Here is a 17,996-nt window from a genome sequence, read left to right as displayed (position 1 = left end):
ATTGAATTCATTTACAACTCTCGATATTCCAATGATTGCAAATTTGATCGGATTATATGAGTTGAAAGGACTATACCATAACCATAACTTACAATTTTTCCAGGTAATATTAGTGATACCTAGAGGATTAAAGGGAGGTGTTACTAGACGCTCTTACCATGATCTGATGGATGCAATTGGACTTGAGTCCTGACATTCTTGATCAAGAGGTTGACAAAAAGAAGAGACTAATCAGGGTAAGCCTGAATAAGAATAAGTTTTATTCTGACTCACATGAAGTGTTGATATCATGGCTAGATGTATCCTAAACCATTGAGGAACATACAAATATCAGATTTTATGTTCTCGTTGAGTTAGTCAAGCTCAAAGAGTTAAATTTGTTTATTGTAGTTTGATTCAATATAATCTAAGATGTGGAAGTAAGCTTAACAACTAATTAAGTTAGGAGAGTGGAAGTGTCTGTTTTACTGAAGGAATTCACATAACTGGCAGCTGCAAAAAATGAAGCAGTGGAAAATTTTATCCCTAAATTTTTTTATTTTTTATTAATATATGGACGAGATTTGTACATTCGACACATCGACGTTGTGTAATTGTCGATTAGAGTTATAATGAGTTCACAATTATTTATCTAGTAAATTTAAAATTTACTAATGATATAATAACATTAATAGTGGGGACTACTAATGAAAAGTTGATAATGATTTAATTATGCATGTATTTTCAAAGTCTTTGAAAATACATGCATAAAGAGATTTTAAATAATGAAATAATAGTGTTTTGATCAAAGTAGGATTTCTAATTTGATCAGGAATCAAAACTTATAATATTTCATCAAAGGTTGTATGAAACAAAAAATTTTGTTCTCTTTTCCCCCTTGCAAAATTTCGGCTACCTCACAAAATTTAAAAGAAAAATTTCGGCCACTTACGCCATTCCATCGCCACCGGATTTTTGAAATTCCGGCGATCCAATCTCGACGCAAATGATGAAATGTGATGTTGAGCTTGTTTGTGAAAAGTGTATAGCATGTAGACAAGCTAAGTCTAGAACACAACCACATGGATTGTATACACCACTTCCTGTCCCTAGTGAACCTTGAGTTGATATTTCTATGGATTTTGTTTTGGGTTTGCCTAGGACTAATAAGGGGAGGGATTCAATATTTGTTGTTGTTGATAGATTTTCTAAGATTACACATTTTATTGCTTGTCATAAAACTGATGATGCATCTAATATTGCGGACTTGTTCTTTAGAGAAGTCGTTAGGTTGCATGGTATGCCTACGACTATCGTGTCTGATCGTGATGTTAAATTTTTGAGTTATTTTTGGAAGACGTTGTGGGCTAAACTTGTCACAAAATTGTTGTTTTCTACTACGTGTCATCCTCAAACGGATGGACAAACTGAAGTTGTTAATAGAACTTTAGGAATACTTTTGCGTGCTATACTAAAAAAGAACTTGAAAAATTGAGAAGAATGCTTGTCATTTGTTGAGTTTGCTTATAATCGTAGCATACATTCTACTACAAATTATTCACCATTTGAGATTGTTTATGGTTTTAACCCTTTAACTCCTTTGGATTTGCTGTCATTGGCTGTGAGTGAAAGGTTGAACATGAATGACAAGAGGAAGGCTGAATTTGTTAAGAGTTTGCATGAGAAGGTCAAGGCCAACATAGAGAAGAAGAACTTACAATACATGAAGCACGCAAACAAAGGGAAGAAGAAATTGGTGTTAGAAAAGAGAGATTGGGTGTGGTTGCACTTAAGGAAGGAAAGATTTCCAGAGAAGAGGCGTTCGAAGCTCCTACCTGGGGTAATGGACCATTTCAAGTGCTCGAAAGGTTCAACGACAATGCCTACAAATTAGACTTACCAGGTGAGTATAACGTCAGTTCCACTTTTAATGTTAGTGATATTTCGTTGTTTGATGTAGGAGATGATCAAGATTTGAGGACAAATCTTTTTCAAGAAGAGGGGATGATGCGAAAGTGGTTGATCGAGCTCCAAAGAAGGCATGGGATTCACTGGAGTTGGCAATAGGACCTATAACGAGGGGGCGTAGCAAGAAGTTTAAAGAAACACTTCAAGGACTCATGGTGAGCTACCAAGGAGGGCCTACAAATTGGATGTCCAAATTAGAGGAGCTTGGAGAACATGGCCACAATGTTGAAAGTGTTTGGAATGTCATTCAAGTGCTAAATAATCATGAGGACAGCAGCAAACGCGCACCCGCGCCAAATCCCCCGTGCCCAGCAGGACAGGACGACGCGCGCCACCACGCCAGATGTGGCGCAGCCGCGCGCCAGCTGCTGGACGGAAACAGTACCTCGCGCAGTTGCACGCGCCGCCGTGTAGAAATATTTTAGCGCAAACCTAGTTTCGAATTCTTGCTTTGTTTTAGTTATTTATTCATTGTAAAACACCATCAACAATTACTTTGGAGTTTTATAAAAATATTTTGAGTTTTCTCTTGAACTTTCAAGGTTTTTGTTTTGTTCTTAAAAATCAAACTTATCAAAGATTTCATCTTTGTGGCGTTTGTCAATTGTTTTCGCACGGATTGTCAAAGAAGAGTTATTTGAAGGTTCGTCTGAAATTCGATTGTTTCTATCGTGAATATTTGTTGCTAAGTTTTCATCGCTTAGAGGTGAATATCACAAAAACCGTTGGTTGTTTCAAAAGATCGGGACAACCCAACTTTCTTTATTCATCGAATCGAGGGCGTGACTCTATTTTTGATAGCGTTTGGTTTTCGTGATTGAAGATTCGTATCAATTTTGGGTTTAGTGTGGAGAATAGGATAAAGCCTCGGCACGCGCAGATTGTACAGAGAGGATTGGAGGTTCCATTGCCATCTATGTTGAAGGCTACTGACGAGGAGTTCAGTGAATTGCTCGTAACTCAAAGGAGTGGATAAGTGTAATATTACTTCATCTTTTTCAGTGTATACCTGTGAATCAATGGAAAATAAGCACATTTTTCTTTATGATTATTTTATTATTTAATCTAAGGGGCTTAATTCTTATCATGTAATTATCTGTCTATTCGATTTCGCAAACCAAATATATTGAGTTATCATGTAATCGACAACATGTGTTTGTTTTCCTACATACAGGCTTTTGTGGTAGAATGAAATCGAATGCTCTCCGATATCGTGGAAAGTGACATGATCATTGCATATTTTTTAACCTTCATCTTAGGACATTAAATCTTTGAACTTGGCCTGGTGGAAGAGTGCTCTGCATAACGGGGAAAAGCATCATGTTTCCTTTATTATTTCAACCATATTTTTCTGCCCATTATTTTGTATAATATTTTTTATCTAGCCTCGCAAGAGGCGAGAAGGCTGAAAGAACATGTAGATCAGCAACAGGCATTGGTAAGTGCTAGCAACCGAGTGAAGTGAAGGTTCACCTTATCGAGGCAATGGGGCAGATTGACATTCAGAAGGTAGAAATGCACACTCTAATTTAAAAGCTTGAACAAGCTGGGGACTTAAAAGAAGCCACTGAAAAGAGAAACACATAACTTGATCTTGCTTAATAGAGGCATGATAAGTCATTTCGACGGAAGGAAACAGAAGTTGCGGATATCGTGTTCAAGGGACTGTCGAAAACTATCTGTTAAGGATCACATCCTGAAATCAGAATGCTTATTCCTTGAAAACTTGATGGAAACGCTTTCAATGTATCTATTCAGAAAAGTTCTCTTTTTTATTGTGATTACAAGGTCGTTGCCTAGTGAAATGGTACTAATCCTACAACATTGTAGAGTATCATATACAGATTCCTAAGGCTTTTATTGGAGATTGGTGTGAGCCAAATTTAAGTACCATCACTTGCACGCGATGCATTTTTTACATTTCGACATCACTAAAATCAAATTCCTATTTATATTTGCAACATCTGGCTGAAAGATAAGATCCATTTCTGAATTTTGCATTCTATTAATGGTTTTTGGGCTTATCATTGTGACTGCTAGGTTGGAATATATGAGTTTCACATTCAAAATCTCTTACCACGACTGCTAATGCATTCAGAAGATAAGGGCCGATGACATTTGATCAAAACCAAAAGAAAATTATTACAAACAAAATTGTCAAAAGGGATAAATTACCACATAACATCAACAACACTACTCGAGTAAAAGAGGCTACTGTCATGAATTCTCCATTGAATTAATAAGAAATCAAATAAAAATAAGAAATAAGTCAACTAGCATGGTTTGCCTACACGGCACTTGAGTGCGCCGGAGAACCGTGTCAGCCTGCCAGCGTATGAACCGGGCTTGAAGTTGATCAAGTTACTCTTCAGTGACTTTTTTATTTGTTTGATTGGTGGACCTGATTCGGTAAAGAATGCTCCATTCAAGAACTTGTCACCTTCCGATCTCCATTGCCATTTCATCCACTCGCCCTTCGTGGCGTAGTCCCTCTTCGTCACCTGCTCAGAACAGATTCATTTAGTTGACACAAACCAGATTTGAGTTCTTCAATGAAAGTGAGTGTACCTCTTTGGTGTAAAGGTTTTTAGATGCCTTGAATCGGTTGCCTTGGCTGATAATGGTGGGATGGGCGCTGCCGCCAATGGCATAGAGCTCCCATTGGGCATAGTCGTTGTTGACGACATGGAAGAAGCCCCATCGGCACCTTGGCATTCTCTGTATGCAACCAATTCCGAATTTGTTGAATGCAACAGTCACTTGCATTATTGCATCTTTAGAGTCGCTGTCATGTGCACCCAACAGTATCACCTGCATGCATGGTGTTTATAGTGATCAAGGACAACCTCACCGAAGAAGAGACGAGAGGACATCGTTCCCTCGATCCAAAAATTTAAAATTTTAATTGTAACTTTTTTTAGAAAAATAATTTCCCCAATAAAGCTCATATGTTATATATCTTTGCTCTCAGCACTCGGACAAAAGTCGAACTAAATGTGCAAATTAAAACAAAATCAATTTACTACTATGTTAGCATGTAGTTAATTTGAAAGAAGAAATATATGAAAGGCTCAACTTACATCATTGTGATGGTTGAATTTGCAGTTAGATATTGTAACAGCCGTGGATCCCTCAATCACATCAATGAGACCATCTGTGCCTTTAGCCAAGGACACGTGGTCGATCCATATATTGCTCGAACTAAATATCGAGATCGCATCCCCATCGCTCCTCGTACGTAGGCCGATGTGGTCGACTGCGTCCCTGATCATCCCACCGGAGGCCGGAACAATGTTGTGCATCCAAATATTGTGTATAATAACATTTTTCACAAATTGGAGGGTGAATCCTGCGCCGTAGGCAATGTGAACTTCAGCACCCCGGCCATCGATGGTCTTGTGGCTGGTGAAAATGAGCTCTTGCCTGAGCTTAATGATCATGTGGTGGGAGAATATGATCCATAGTGGCCGAGGTTGGATGATGGCGTGGCGGAGGGTGCCGGGTTTCGGGTGGTCCATGTCGTCATCCGAAGGGTCGGTGACGATGTAGATCTTCCCCCTTTCCCCGCCGGTGGCACGGCCGCCGAAGCCGAGTGCACACTTGGCTAGCCGCTTTCGATTCTTGGCCCAGTTGCGGTTGCAGCGCCAGCAGTTGTCGATGGGGTTCGTCGACTTGCAACCATTTTGTAGGAGGTGTCTCCTTGTGACATTCTCACTTACCAACTCCCTACATGTATCATGGCATGCATGATACAGTACAAGTTTGATTAGCGCAAAGAAACACCAAATATGATATTTTATTTAGGATATTTTAGAAATGAAAGTATTTTTAAAAATTTATGAATAAAATTTATAGTTTATTATCCATGCATGGCACATATTGAGAGAGAAAGATCGGAAGAACAAAATTTTATATTTTTCTATTTGATATTTATAAATTAAAACTTTTACATTTCTTGACAAGTCGTCTATCAAGTCGAATTATGGATATTGTAATATCCCAGTCCCAAATAGTGTTTTGTTAGTTATAATTAAGGGTTATAGCGGAATGTTACAGCAACTTGGATTACAATTTGTATGAGACGGTCTCACGGGTCGTATTTTGTGAGACAGATCTCTTATTTGAGTCATCCATGAAAAAGTATTACTTTTTATGCTAAGAGTATTACTTTTTATTGTGAATATCGGTAATGTTGTCCCGTCTCACAGATAAAGATTCTTGAGACTATATCACAAGAGACATACTCCAATTTCATAGTACGTATCTTCGGCCCGTACATAGTTATCATGTTAGCCTTACATTTTGCATGATAAATTACAAAAAGGTTATTAAATGTGTAGATTGTTGAGCCATTATGTGACAAAAAAATAAAAAAACCGACTAAATTTTCAAATAAAGAAGAAGTAGCGCACAAGACCAGAAAAGAACAACTTCAATTCGGAAAATTGAAGAAACAAAAATTCTTCTAGATTTGTATTTCAAATTTATTTATATACAAGCGTATATTCAATGATATAGATTATGATTTTTAAATATTATGTGAGTATATTGATATTTTTACTTTCTAGGGTTAAAAGTGAACATTGAAGATTTTAAAATTTCTATTATTGGGGTTGAAACTGTAAACATTTAAATTAGTATCTAGTTTATATTTGTTCAAACAGACAAATTTGTGAAGTTTTTTTTATCTTCATATTTAAGATCTATATGATTTAACTTGTTCTTTTATATCTATTGAATTGTGCTTAAATTTTTAAGATTGAACTTTTATGGTTAAAAAAGTAAAGAATTTGCGATTTGAATTGAATTATAACTTGTAAAATTGATTTTGATTACAAATGAAATATTAAAATGAAGAATTAAAAAATCTGTGATTTATTCAAAAAGAAGAATGACCATCAACAAGTAAATTAAATATGCCAAATAACAGCATCTCCTTGTATTCTAGAACAAGACTCAACTAAAAGCAGGAGCGGAGCCACATGCTCAGTGTACCTGACCCAATTTTTTGTAAAAAAATTTTATATGTAAATTTTGTATAATTTTATAATAATATGATATTAGTCCAGGTAGATCAATTTAAAATATTAAAAGATTCTAGAGTTTAAAATTTTAGCCCGGGCAAAAGCCATATTTCTGGCTCCGTCAATGACTAAAAGACCAAGACTTGAAAATGAGATTCTTAATGAACTGCTTCCAGCCTATATATGATTATCGTTTTTACTGAATGTGAAGGTAAAAAGCTTAGAGATTTAAATCTTCTTGGTTTGGGAAATATCGATTGCTTGAATTTTCTATTGAGAAGCAAAGTACACTTTGTTTTCTTTGACGAGTCTTTGAAACTAATTCATCATAATTTGACATATTCACTGTCAAGGGATTTAAAATTGGAAAAGAGTTGATTATAAAAAAATTTCATTTAAGAGATATGAACGAGGAAGGGATCCAAGGCATAGCTTTGCTATGAAAAAATGGGCGACTTGAAAAATCTTGGTTAACATATTGATAGAAGATTAGGAAAACTATTTTATGAGCAAATTGAGAGAAATATGTTGCTCTTAAAGGTGTCTATAGAAAATGTGAAGTTTTTTGCAATGCAAGGTTATGCTTTTTGGGGCCATGATTAATCAGTTGGCTTTAAACCTTAGAAATTATATGGAATTGATCACTTCGTTGTGAAGAATGAATTCAGAAATTAGTAGTATTATAGAAAAATCAACTAAACATACAAAGTACTACATCAACAAAAATTCATAAAGAGATTTTGAAAATTATTTTTTATATTGTGAGAGATAAAATTCGTGAAAAATTTATCCTTGTTGATGAAGTAATTGATGAGTCAAATAAAGAACAAATGGCTGTCATTTTAACATATGTTGATAGGGATGGATTCATTATAGAACGATTTTTGAATTTTTTCATTTCGAAAGATCAAGTGCATGAACTTTGAAAAAAGATATATGCAATGTTTTCAACCAATACAATCTTTTGACTGAAAATCGAAGGGGGGGCAATGATATGGTGCTGCAAAGTAACTTGTGTGAGGAATATAAAAGATTCTCTACATGCTTATTATATTAATTGTTTTGCTCATAGACTTCAACTTGTTTTAGTTGCAGCTTCTAAAGAGATGCATGATGTATGATGTTTCTTTTCAACATTAACTTCAGCTATTGATTTTGTTGATTCATCTGCTAAGCATCATTTTCAATTGAAATCTATCTGAAATGTTGAAATTAATTATTTGATAGAATCAGAGAAATTGACACTAGTAATAGAGCTAATCCAGATTGTTCTTTGATACGAGCTGGAGCTACTCGTTGGAGTTCACATTTCAACTTATTAGGAGATCCATTGGTTTGTTTGGTTCAGTGAGTATACTTCTTCAATATCTTGTTGACAAATGTCTCAATAGTAACATTCGAGGAGATGCTAAAGATTTGTACTTGGATATAAAATTATTTGACTTTATATTTGTATCATTTTTTATGCATGGAATTTTGGGAATATTGTATAAGTTGTGTAAGACATTATAGAAAAATGAAATAGTAATTTTTAATGCCATGAATTTAGTTCTACTACTAGATTAAATCTTCAGCAGATTCGAGATGATAGATTAGAAGGATTTATTTGGAGTTTGTTGAAGTTTTGTGAAAGCAATGATATTGAGGTGTAGACTTTGATGATTGCTACACGGGACGGGAGGTACAAAACGTTCTTGTTTGTCGAAAAATAATATAATCATTAGCATTTTGAAATATTCAACTCTGTAATAGATTTTTAGTTGATGGAATTCAATGAGAGATTTTCAGATAGCACAATGAAATTTCTTACTCTCAGTAATCTTTGATTCTCGTTGATGTATTTAGATCATTTTCATTTTCTGGCATTTGTTCTCTTGTTGATAAGTTTTACTACCTATGATTTCGGTCAAAAGAAAAGAGAATATTTGGAGAGATAGTGGGATCATTATGAGTTTGATGTAAGAATCTTGATTATTTGCATCATTTGTGCCAAACATTGGCCAGAACAACGAAGTCAGTTATGTATCATTTGATTGATATGGTTGGTTTTGACTCTTTCAGTTTTCAAAGATGACTCTTTAAGACATCACATAGTAATAAAATAGAAAATAACCTTTTAGCAATACCTTGGTTGTTTATATAGAGAATGATATTGCTCTGGGTAGTTTTTTTTATTTCTATCATGTGAAGTTCAAATTAATATTATAAGAATCCATGTGTTTCTTTTATTTTTATAATGTGAAATTGAAATTGATATTTTAAAACCTTCTGCCTACTCGAGAAAATATTTCTCGCTGATTCAAGGGTATTTTCATAACTTATCGTGCAAAATGTAAAGTTTTCCCGAGAGATAAATGGATGAAAAACAGGAAATTAAACATCATGGAGGGAAACAAATGGACTTGTACCTGCCCACTAGTTCGTTAAATTCCTCGGTGACTTCCTCCGGCTTAGGATAAAACGCCTTCAAAGAATCCTCAAGAGATTCCTCAGACCTTTTCTGCAAATACTCATCAAAATTTGCGATTTTACCCGTCGACCGTGGCAGCGTAGCCACGACGGAGACGATGCAAACAACAGCTAACAATATTTTACTATTACTAATAGCCATTAATTATCATATGTATGTAAGCTCGTTCTATCAAGATATTAAATAAATTTTCTACCTCGGCTTCGTTGAATTTTCCCTTCGAATCACTGGAAATTTTGTACCAGTGATTCGCTTTTTTGGAGGAAAGAAGCAATTTTTATTGAGACTGTTGGTTTTTATTAAAAAAATGGGAAACGTGGGATTATGCAAAAACTAGGAAAGACAAGGATGATGCGAGGTTATATGCCATAAAGGTGGTGATGAACAACACAAGGCGAGAAACACTGGGAAATCAGTTGCTAAGTAGAGGTCAATAGTTTTGTGGAACAAACTCCTCAATATATTTGTTGGTTTTATGACAAAATACGAGTGGAAAATTGTAATTTTGATCTTATATATTTGTTATTTGCGATTTTGGTAATTTATGTATTAAATTTCAATTATATTCTATTTTTTTTATTTTATGCTATATGACAATGATTTAACTCCGACTTGACGTTTGCATGTTTAATGTTATGTTATTATATTGACATATTTGTTGAAAAAGAATTAAATTGCTAAAAATTGAAAGATACTGAGCGAAAATTCAATGATGATATTTATCATCGATTCCTTAATCGATCAATTTTTATAGTTTAGGATATGATCGACTAATATTTGAATAATTTTTCTCTTTGATCGAATTTTTACCAAAGAAATTAACTGAAATTCATTGATGTACTCAACTTAACGATGTCCTATCCTGAATACCCTCTCAATTATGATATTGAGATGAAATAATATATCAAACCTCAGTCATCAGACTAGGGATGTAAATGAACCAAACCGTTTGTGAGCTATTCGAAGCTCGATTCGATAAAAGCTCGTTTAATGAGGCTCGTTAAGATAAACGAACCAAGTTCAAGCTCTACGATATTCGGCTCGTTAGCTTGTGAACATGTTCGGTAGTAAATTCATAAGTAATATCTTAGATGAAAAATAATAATTTTGATATTTAATTTATTGATTTAACACGTTAATTATGAAATATATAGAAAAATCTATTAAATTTATTTATTATAATAAATTGACAAATTTTAATAAAAATATTATATTTTTTTCTAAATGTATAATTTATTTTTTAATGAATTTAATGAATATTTAAATGTACAATTCATATTTATTGAGCTCGTTTAGGTTCGATAAAAGCTTGAATAAGCTCGTGAACCATGAATATATTCGTTAAATAAACCTCGAGCTTGGCTCGATTATAAACAAACCAAGCTCAAACATTCAAAAGTTCGGCTCGACTCAACTCGATACTCGATTACATCCCTACATCAGGCCATGCAAATCCAATAAAGTAATAATGTACGGGAACGATTCCGTCGTCGATGTGGTGCTCAGTTGGGCTAGTGCAGCAGACATGACTCAAGTGGGCTTCATGTGGCTGTGCATAGCAAGGTGGCCACACAGCTCGGCCGCGCTTGGTGAACGATGAGTGCCCGTGTTCAGCAAGTCAGACTTGTTTCTTTCCAAGAATCATGTTCACATCTTCGTAGGCATAAAAAAACTACGCAAATCTTGAATAAATTACACGTGGAATACATAAATCCAACAACATATGTTAATTGATGAAATTTTCTTCATAATAACATTGACCAAGATACCAAATCATTAATACAGCCATGGGAGTAGAGTTGCGACTGCTTCTCAATCAATGAGACCGACAAAATATACACAAAATGGAGCGAGAATATATTAAAAATTCACTTCAAATAATGGATACACGCCTATGCTATCATGAAGATTACATCGACATCGAAAGGCACTTCTGAGCTGTCAAACTGTGTGATGTATCATACAAGAAAAGGGGGGAAAAGTCTACCAAGATCGAGAGAAAGAGACTGGGATGGATGCAAACCTTTACTCGGCATCGTTCACAAACGTTCTTCCCAAGTTGAAGTCTTTCTTCCCCTCCAACACGACACGTCAGTTAAATGCTAACATTCCTTTCAAATTGGATGCTCACGGAAACAAGAATGCGCGAAGAAAAAGCAAAGCTAACCAGCCAATCTGACCTTATGGCTTACTATTCGGTTTTGGTGAATTATGGGCAAACTGATGATATGGTGAAGTAAGAGAACCATTTGTAATCGAAAGGCTTCTTGGATGATGCTGACCGTTTCTTGAAACCGACCCTTGGGTTTTGAGACCATTTTTACCATTTGGGCTACACCCTACTCGATCCGCTTGCATTGTTTGGAAGTAGTAAGACGAGCTAGCCATGTCTTTGAGATTTGGCAAAGGCTTCAAAGCTTCAACAACTTCACTCATTAGAGGCCTAACTTTGGAATCTCGGCTAAGGCAACGTGCAGCCAAGTGTGCAGCTTTTTGGGCACCTTTAATTGAGAAATGACCTTCAAGTCGTGGATCTATCAAACGGTAAAAACGTCTCCTTTCACCAAGATGAGGCCTAGCCCATTCTACAAGGTTATGCTCCCCATTAGGCCGGTTCTTGTCCATCGATCTTCTGCCTGTCAGCATTTCAAGGAGGACTACTCCAAAACTATACACATCACTTTTTGATGTAAGATGTCCTGAAAAAGAGAGAGATCATCCGAAATAAGTGAGATGTTCAAGAAATTCCTCAATAAAAAGTCGTCATATATGTTTATGCATTTATTGTTTAATGAGACTTTCTTCCATCATCGTTATTGAAAATATAAATGCATGTCGACAGTACTCACACCATAAGTTGGTTTTTGGAAGACTCTAGAGCACCGGTCTAAAATTGAAATCAAAGACACAACATGATACCTGTCATGACATACTCTGGGGCCGCGTAACCATATGTGCCCATCACACGCGTAGACACATGAGTTTTTCCTTCATCAGGAGCATCTTTAGCAAGTCCAAAATCAGAAAGTTTGGCATTATACTCCTGCAGAAGGTTTAAGATAATAAAATAAAAACACTTATGTTCAGTAGTTTAGAACAAATATCGCACCACAGTACTTTTTAGAAGAAATAGGATAAACATCGCAACACAGTACATTTTAGAAGAACTAAGTTTATTCAGCATTCGATACTCACAGCATCTAGCAGGATGTTCGATGTCTTAAAATCACGGTATATAACCGGTTTTTCTGCTTCTTCGTGAAGAAAAGCAAGACCCTTTGCAGCACCTAGAGCAATTTTCATCCTGATAGACCACGGAAGAGGGAGAGACCCTACAAACTACAGTGATTAGAATAGCTCAACAGTGCACTATATCACAAATCATATTGTGATCAGAGATCTTGAGGATTTCATTCAAAATATCATCCATGTAAAGAACAAAACTTTTTGACACCAGGAAATTTCAACGCAAAAAGAACTGGGATAAAGGTAGACGCATACTTCTGAAGAGGTGGTTCTCCAAGCTTCCTCTAGGCATAAACTCGTAAACTAAAAGCCTCTGATCATCTTCAATACAGTAGCCGATCAATTTAACTAAATTAGGATGAACAAGGTCCCCAAGATAATTTACTTCAGCCTGCCATGTGAAATAGCACTTCAGAATTGTCGATCCAGACAAGGTAAAAATATTAAAACAGGAAAGAAAGCTAATTCAGGAAAATCAATTGCAAATGTATCAAACCATCCATTCTTTGTGACCCTGAAGCCCATCATGATTCAGGGTTTTGACAGCTACAGTAAGCCCTGTCCCAGGCTTAACCGGTGCCGTGCCATTCTCTTCAATCCACCCTTTAAACACACAGCCAAAACCCCCTTCTCCAAGAAGTGATTCTGGTCGAAAATTTCTTGTTGCCAACTTAAGGTCATTAAATGTAAATTTTCTCAGCCGCGAAGAAACTTTAAGTTCATCTTCCAGTTTGAAGCTTGATGAATTGCTTTCAGCATTGCTCGTAGTGGTGGATGGGATCTCCGTGGCAGCTGGTCGGTCTATGCTCATACCATTTGGAGATTTACTTTCTGTTCACGTGCAAAACAAAAGATAAGAGCGAAGACAATGCACATTTTATAGACAGAAAAGATTTGAAGCATTATTATACAATTAGACATTTTCAGCCGAACAACTATGTAGCATCTATCATAACCAAAATACATTATAAGTGTTCTGTTGTCTTTTTCAGTGTATTTTGTAACATTTCAGAAACAATAACATAACCAGTAAAGAAAAGGCCCATGTATTGTTTGTATCATATGCCTCTTCAATGTCTACGACTTTCATGAGTAATTTAGCTCACAATACCATACTATAATGTCAATCAACACAAATTGCAACAAATAAATCACATAAAAAGTAATCCACATAACCTAAAGAAAGAATCTCGAAGTTCATGCCAAAAAAAAAAATCAAACAAATCTTGAAGTTCATGCCAAAAAAAAAAAAAAATCAAACAAACAAATAGCACAATGAATAGAAATGGATTACCATGTGTGCTGATGCCACTAATAGAGTTATCCACTTTAGATCTTGAAGAAATACAGCTGCCGAAAAACCTCAACCTAATACAGCAACCTGTCTCCACAGAATCATCTTTTTCCTCAGCCCTTTTTGCTTTCTTCGCATTCCAAGAATCCCCCTTTAAACCATCGCCACTAAGTCCCATCTTCAAAAAAGATCTCAAGAAATCCCACCCTCCTCCTCGCTATATTTGGAAAACAGACCCTCAATCCCAATTCAATTTCATCCAACAAATCCCCCCACAAAATCACCTAAAACAACTCGTACCCATATCAGAAAATCAATTAGACATAACAATCAAGAACCTCTTTTCCACTTTCAAGAAACCCCAAATCACAATAATAATAAAAAAAAAAAAAAGACACCCTTTCTTTGCCTTCAAGAACCGACTTTTAATCAAATCTCAAACATTTTTTTCTAGAAACATGAAAGATTAGTTAAAACCCACAAAAAAATGAAGAACAAGAAAACAAAACAAAATCGCTGAAACTGTTCAGATCCAGTTGGGAAAAAAACGAGTGAAAAATACAAGAAAAAAGATCCAAATGAACTCGAATACTGCAGATCATATTATTGACCTTCAAAGCAGAGAACTTTGGCCCTCCGCACTGTACCACAAGCAAAGCTGGAATCAGATAATAACACTATCGGTTCAAAAAGTAATCCTATTGCTATTGCCAATATCACTCCCTCCTCAAAAAGAGACCGAAATCTGAACAAAAACCAAATATACTGACCATTTCAATGCTCAAGAAATATATAAATATAATATATATATAATTATTATTATTACCCAATATTATTTTAAGGTATATAATTGTATCATTTATTACATATGAAGAAAAAAATTAAAAGTATTTAAAGAATAGTAATATCAGTTCTAGCCTTTTTCTTTATGAAGAATCTACGACTAAATAAAGCAAAGGTGAGCTGCCCGTAGAATACAGGCATGGAGTTAAATATCAAGAATAACCTTATGATTTTGTATTTAATTTTTGGAAAATAGATTAACGTGCTTTCAATATAAATATAAAATAATAAAAAGAATAACAATAACAAATTTGAGCTAATGGAATAAATTTTCCAGCTGATTTAAGATACATGATTATCAAATTGTGAAAAGAAATTAGAGTTGGCAAAAACTTGTGTGAGACGGTCTCATCGGTCGTATTTTGTGAGACATATATCTTATTTGGGTCATCCATAAAAAAGTATTACTTTTTATGTTAAGAGTATTACTTTTTATTGTGATATCGATAGAGTTGACATGTCTCACAGATAAAAATTCATGAGACCGTCTCACAAGAAACCTATTCATTAGAGTTTTGGGTTCAGACTCCTACCAACTCATGCATTATTATTATTATATAATAATAACAAAATGAAGTTCTGATAATTTAATCTTCATTTAAGAAATACAATCATCATATTGTTAAAACAAAAAACATTGTGATCAACATATCAGACAAGAAAGGCTATAGAATTTGATGAGCATTTGTTTTGACGTTCGAGATTCAACTAACGGATTTCAGTGAGTGTCGAAGAACAAGTCGATGTTACAACCTTCTTAAAAGTTACATAAATAGGTAGATAGTAAAACGTGTATTGATTGTGTTTGTCTCTGTCGTAGTATACAATCTTAAACTATAATTAAACATCCATCATAAACCGTTGTTCATTGATTAAAAAAAAAATTCTAAGAAGCTTGATAACTTACCAAACAAATGTAAAAATGTCCAATAATTTCATATTGAAAAAATATTTGAACCAACTTTAATTCATAGCGGCCGGGCCCACACGTCTTAATTAATATGATTCATATTTAATTTATTCTTATCTCATTTAATCGAAAATGTGAATTATTTGATGTTTGGGTCAATTAGAGGAGAAAGTTTTTAATGCTCCTATAAAACAGTAAATTATTAAATATAATTGATTAAAAAGAAATTAAATAAGCAACAATAATTAATAATTTTTTAAAAAAAACGTAAGAAAAATGAAATTAGGGTAAAATAGGAAATACATGAAAGTGGGTTGGATGGAGCGGTCAGTTTCCATGGAGTGGAAATGGGAGTGGAAGACAAGGGCAGCCCGGGCATGAGAGATAATGAGAGGTGGGACCCACGTGAATGGTGACGTGTCAGGATCCGGTGTGCTGGACGTTACCCACCGCGCGTGAGAGAGTGGTACATTTCGATTGCTGATGTGCATGAATCATCCCATCTTGGGTGTGACGTAGTCATGACCCATAAACATTCATCATGTATTTTTTACTCCTACTATCTTTTATTTATAATTTTCATTTATATACTATCATAAATATTAATTTATTAATAATATATATTAATTTAATTTAATAAACTAATAATATTTTTCAATTTAGTTATGATCTCTAATTATAAGTTTCACTTGGTGATCCTAAACTATATATTAATTTAATTTAATAAACTAATAATATTTTTTTTTGGTGAACATTTTATTGGTAAAATGAGTACAATACTAGGCAACAAAGCATTATAATGAGCAGGGATGTCAATGGGTTCCGGTTTTACCCAGACCCGCAATGGAATCGTGCGTATGGGACGGGTCATACTAAATGGGACATGGGACGGATCTCGTGTCCAATTTTTAAGACTCCTTCGGGTATGGGGTGGGTCATTGGTCCTATAATACTCGTCTCATACTCGCCTCATATATGTGAATATAACTACTTTAGACTTTTAGTTTTATTAATTATCATTTATTTAGCATCTCATCTCAACCATAACGGTCTTAGTTATTCATATGTCGACTATTGCATTTGAATTTGCTTTTAGCAATAGTGGAAGAATAGTTGATCCTCATCTTACTAGATTTAATCCAACGACTTTGGAGGCATTGATGTGCTCGCGAAAATGATTGTGGCGTGAGGTGAAAGGTAAATAAATCACATTTTTATTTTGTTATTGTACTTTTATTTTAATTTTTTTATTGTACTTTCTCTATTTAAATTACATATTTTTACAGTTTTAAATTACAGTTTTATTTTTTCAATACTTTCTCTCTTTAATTTTGAAGTTAATTCTTCAAGTAGTTTACTAACTTGTCTCACCATTTTTGATGAAGAGGAAGATGATCCCGAAGAATGTGTCTGAAAGATAGCCTACTAGTTGATTTTATATTGCTCTGTTTAAGTTATGTTATGACTTATTTTTGAGGATGTCAAGATTTTTTTAGAGAGTTAGTAACTCTTTTTTTATGTAATTCTTTATGTCGTGAAAATATTTTGTTTGTTGTTATTAAGTGTGGTCAAAGACATGAATTAATTTTCCACAATGTTGTATTTAGAGGCTTGTCTGTTTCATAATTCAGTCATGTGAGAAGAAAGATTAATTTTTTATTTTAAAAAAATCGGGTCTCACGGATCTACCCGGTCCCGTTTCGTATTCGAGGTGGGGTGGGTCCGAAGAATATTTAACCAAGGTGAGACGATTAATGAGTCAAAGTTTTTTCATGGGACGGGTCTTGGGTTTAGCTATACCCGTCCTAAACTCATACCCGCCCCATTGACATCTCTAATAATGAGATCATAAAATAAAAAGAAAGAGTTTCACTCGGTTACGAATGTCTTTTATATGAAGTCTACAACAAAAAAGTGAGAGAGATCGAAGTTCAAATCTACGAAGAAAAACTTCAATACATATACAGTATGTCGCTTTTGACCACTCAGCCAAAACAAAACGTAATTAAATGGTTGTCATAATACATTCCATAAAAACTTTTTTTAAAAAAAATGGTTCAAGCGTTGCACCTACCATATTTATATGATTTCTCAGAAGAAATTTTTGAAGAATGGTGTTCTAAATGTGCGCATTGAGTATGATTAAGCATCAAACTTGAGGAAAAAATTTGGATTCCGATAAAAAAAAATGTAGAAAATTGTTATTATTAAATTTTTTTAAAAAAAGATTATGCTGAAATCTGGATAAATATTAAAAGGTTT

The 17,996-nt window shown here is 34.5% G+C and overlaps 2 protein-coding genes across 2 annotated transcripts; both read right to left on the bottom strand.

Annotated features, from left to right (window-relative positions):
* Nucleotides 1–4,049: 4,049 nt before the first annotated feature.
* On the bottom strand, nt 4,050–9,761 carry LOC142523399 (pectate lyase-like). The gene is made up of 4 exons (XM_075627182.1): nt 9,380–9,761; nt 5,028–5,673; nt 4,516–4,758; nt 4,050–4,448 (listed from the first exon to the last, which is right to left on the bottom strand). The coding sequence occupies exons 1-4, from the start codon at nt 9,580–9,582 to the stop codon at nt 4,221–4,223; spliced, it is 1,320 nt and encodes a 439-aa protein (XP_075483297.1). The 5' UTR covers nt 9,583–9,761; the 3' UTR covers nt 4,050–4,220.
* Nucleotides 9,762–11,124: 1,363 nt separating this feature from the next.
* LOC142523398 (serine/threonine-protein kinase PBL34-like) lies at nt 11,125–14,760 on the bottom strand. The gene is made up of 6 exons (XM_075627181.1): nt 13,982–14,760; nt 13,184–13,518; nt 12,943–13,078; nt 12,637–12,773; nt 12,361–12,484; nt 11,125–12,140 (listed from the first exon to the last, which is right to left on the bottom strand). Exons 1-6 carry the CDS (start codon nt 14,157–14,159, stop codon nt 11,623–11,625), a joined length of 1,428 nt encoding a protein of 475 aa, XP_075483296.1. The 5' UTR covers nt 14,160–14,760; the 3' UTR covers nt 11,125–11,622.
* Between the last annotated feature and the right edge of the window lie 3,236 nt (nt 14,761–17,996).

The sequence above is a fragment of the Primulina tabacum genome, chromosome 13 (assembly GCF_025594145.1).
Source record: "Primulina tabacum isolate GXHZ01 chromosome 13, ASM2559414v2, whole genome shotgun sequence".
Taxonomy (NCBI): Eukaryota; Viridiplantae; Streptophyta; class Magnoliopsida; order Lamiales; family Gesneriaceae; genus Primulina; species Primulina tabacum.
Note: the sequence above shows the minus strand (reverse complement) of the source record. Positions and strands in the feature narration are given on the sequence as shown.

Excerpts from the sequence above, each read along its gene's own strand:
- LOC142523399 (XM_075627182.1), bottom strand. The coding sequence starts at position 9,582 with ATGGCTATTAGTAATAGTAAAATATTGTTAGCTGTTGTTTGCATCGTC. Across the intron at positions 5,674-9,379 it reads TTTAACGAACTAGTGGGCAG|GGAGTTGGTAAGTGAGAATG; the intron begins GTACAAGTCCAT and ends TGATACATGTAG. Across the intron at positions 4,449-4,515 it reads AAAACCTTTACACCAAAGAG|GTGACGAAGAGGGACTACGC; the intron begins GTACACTCACTT and ends TGTTCTGAGCAG.
- LOC142523398 (XM_075627181.1), bottom strand. The coding sequence starts at position 14,159 with ATGGGACTTAGTGGCGATGGTTTAAAGGGGGATTCTTGGAATGCGAAG. Across the intron at positions 12,485-12,636 it reads CGAACATCCTGCTAGATGCT|GAGTATAATGCCAAACTTTC; the intron begins GTGAGTATCGAA and ends AACCTTCTGCAG. Across the intron at positions 12,141-12,360 it reads CCCAGAGTATGTCATGACAG|GACATCTTACATCAAAAAGT; the intron begins GTATCATGTTGT and ends TCTCTTTTTCAG.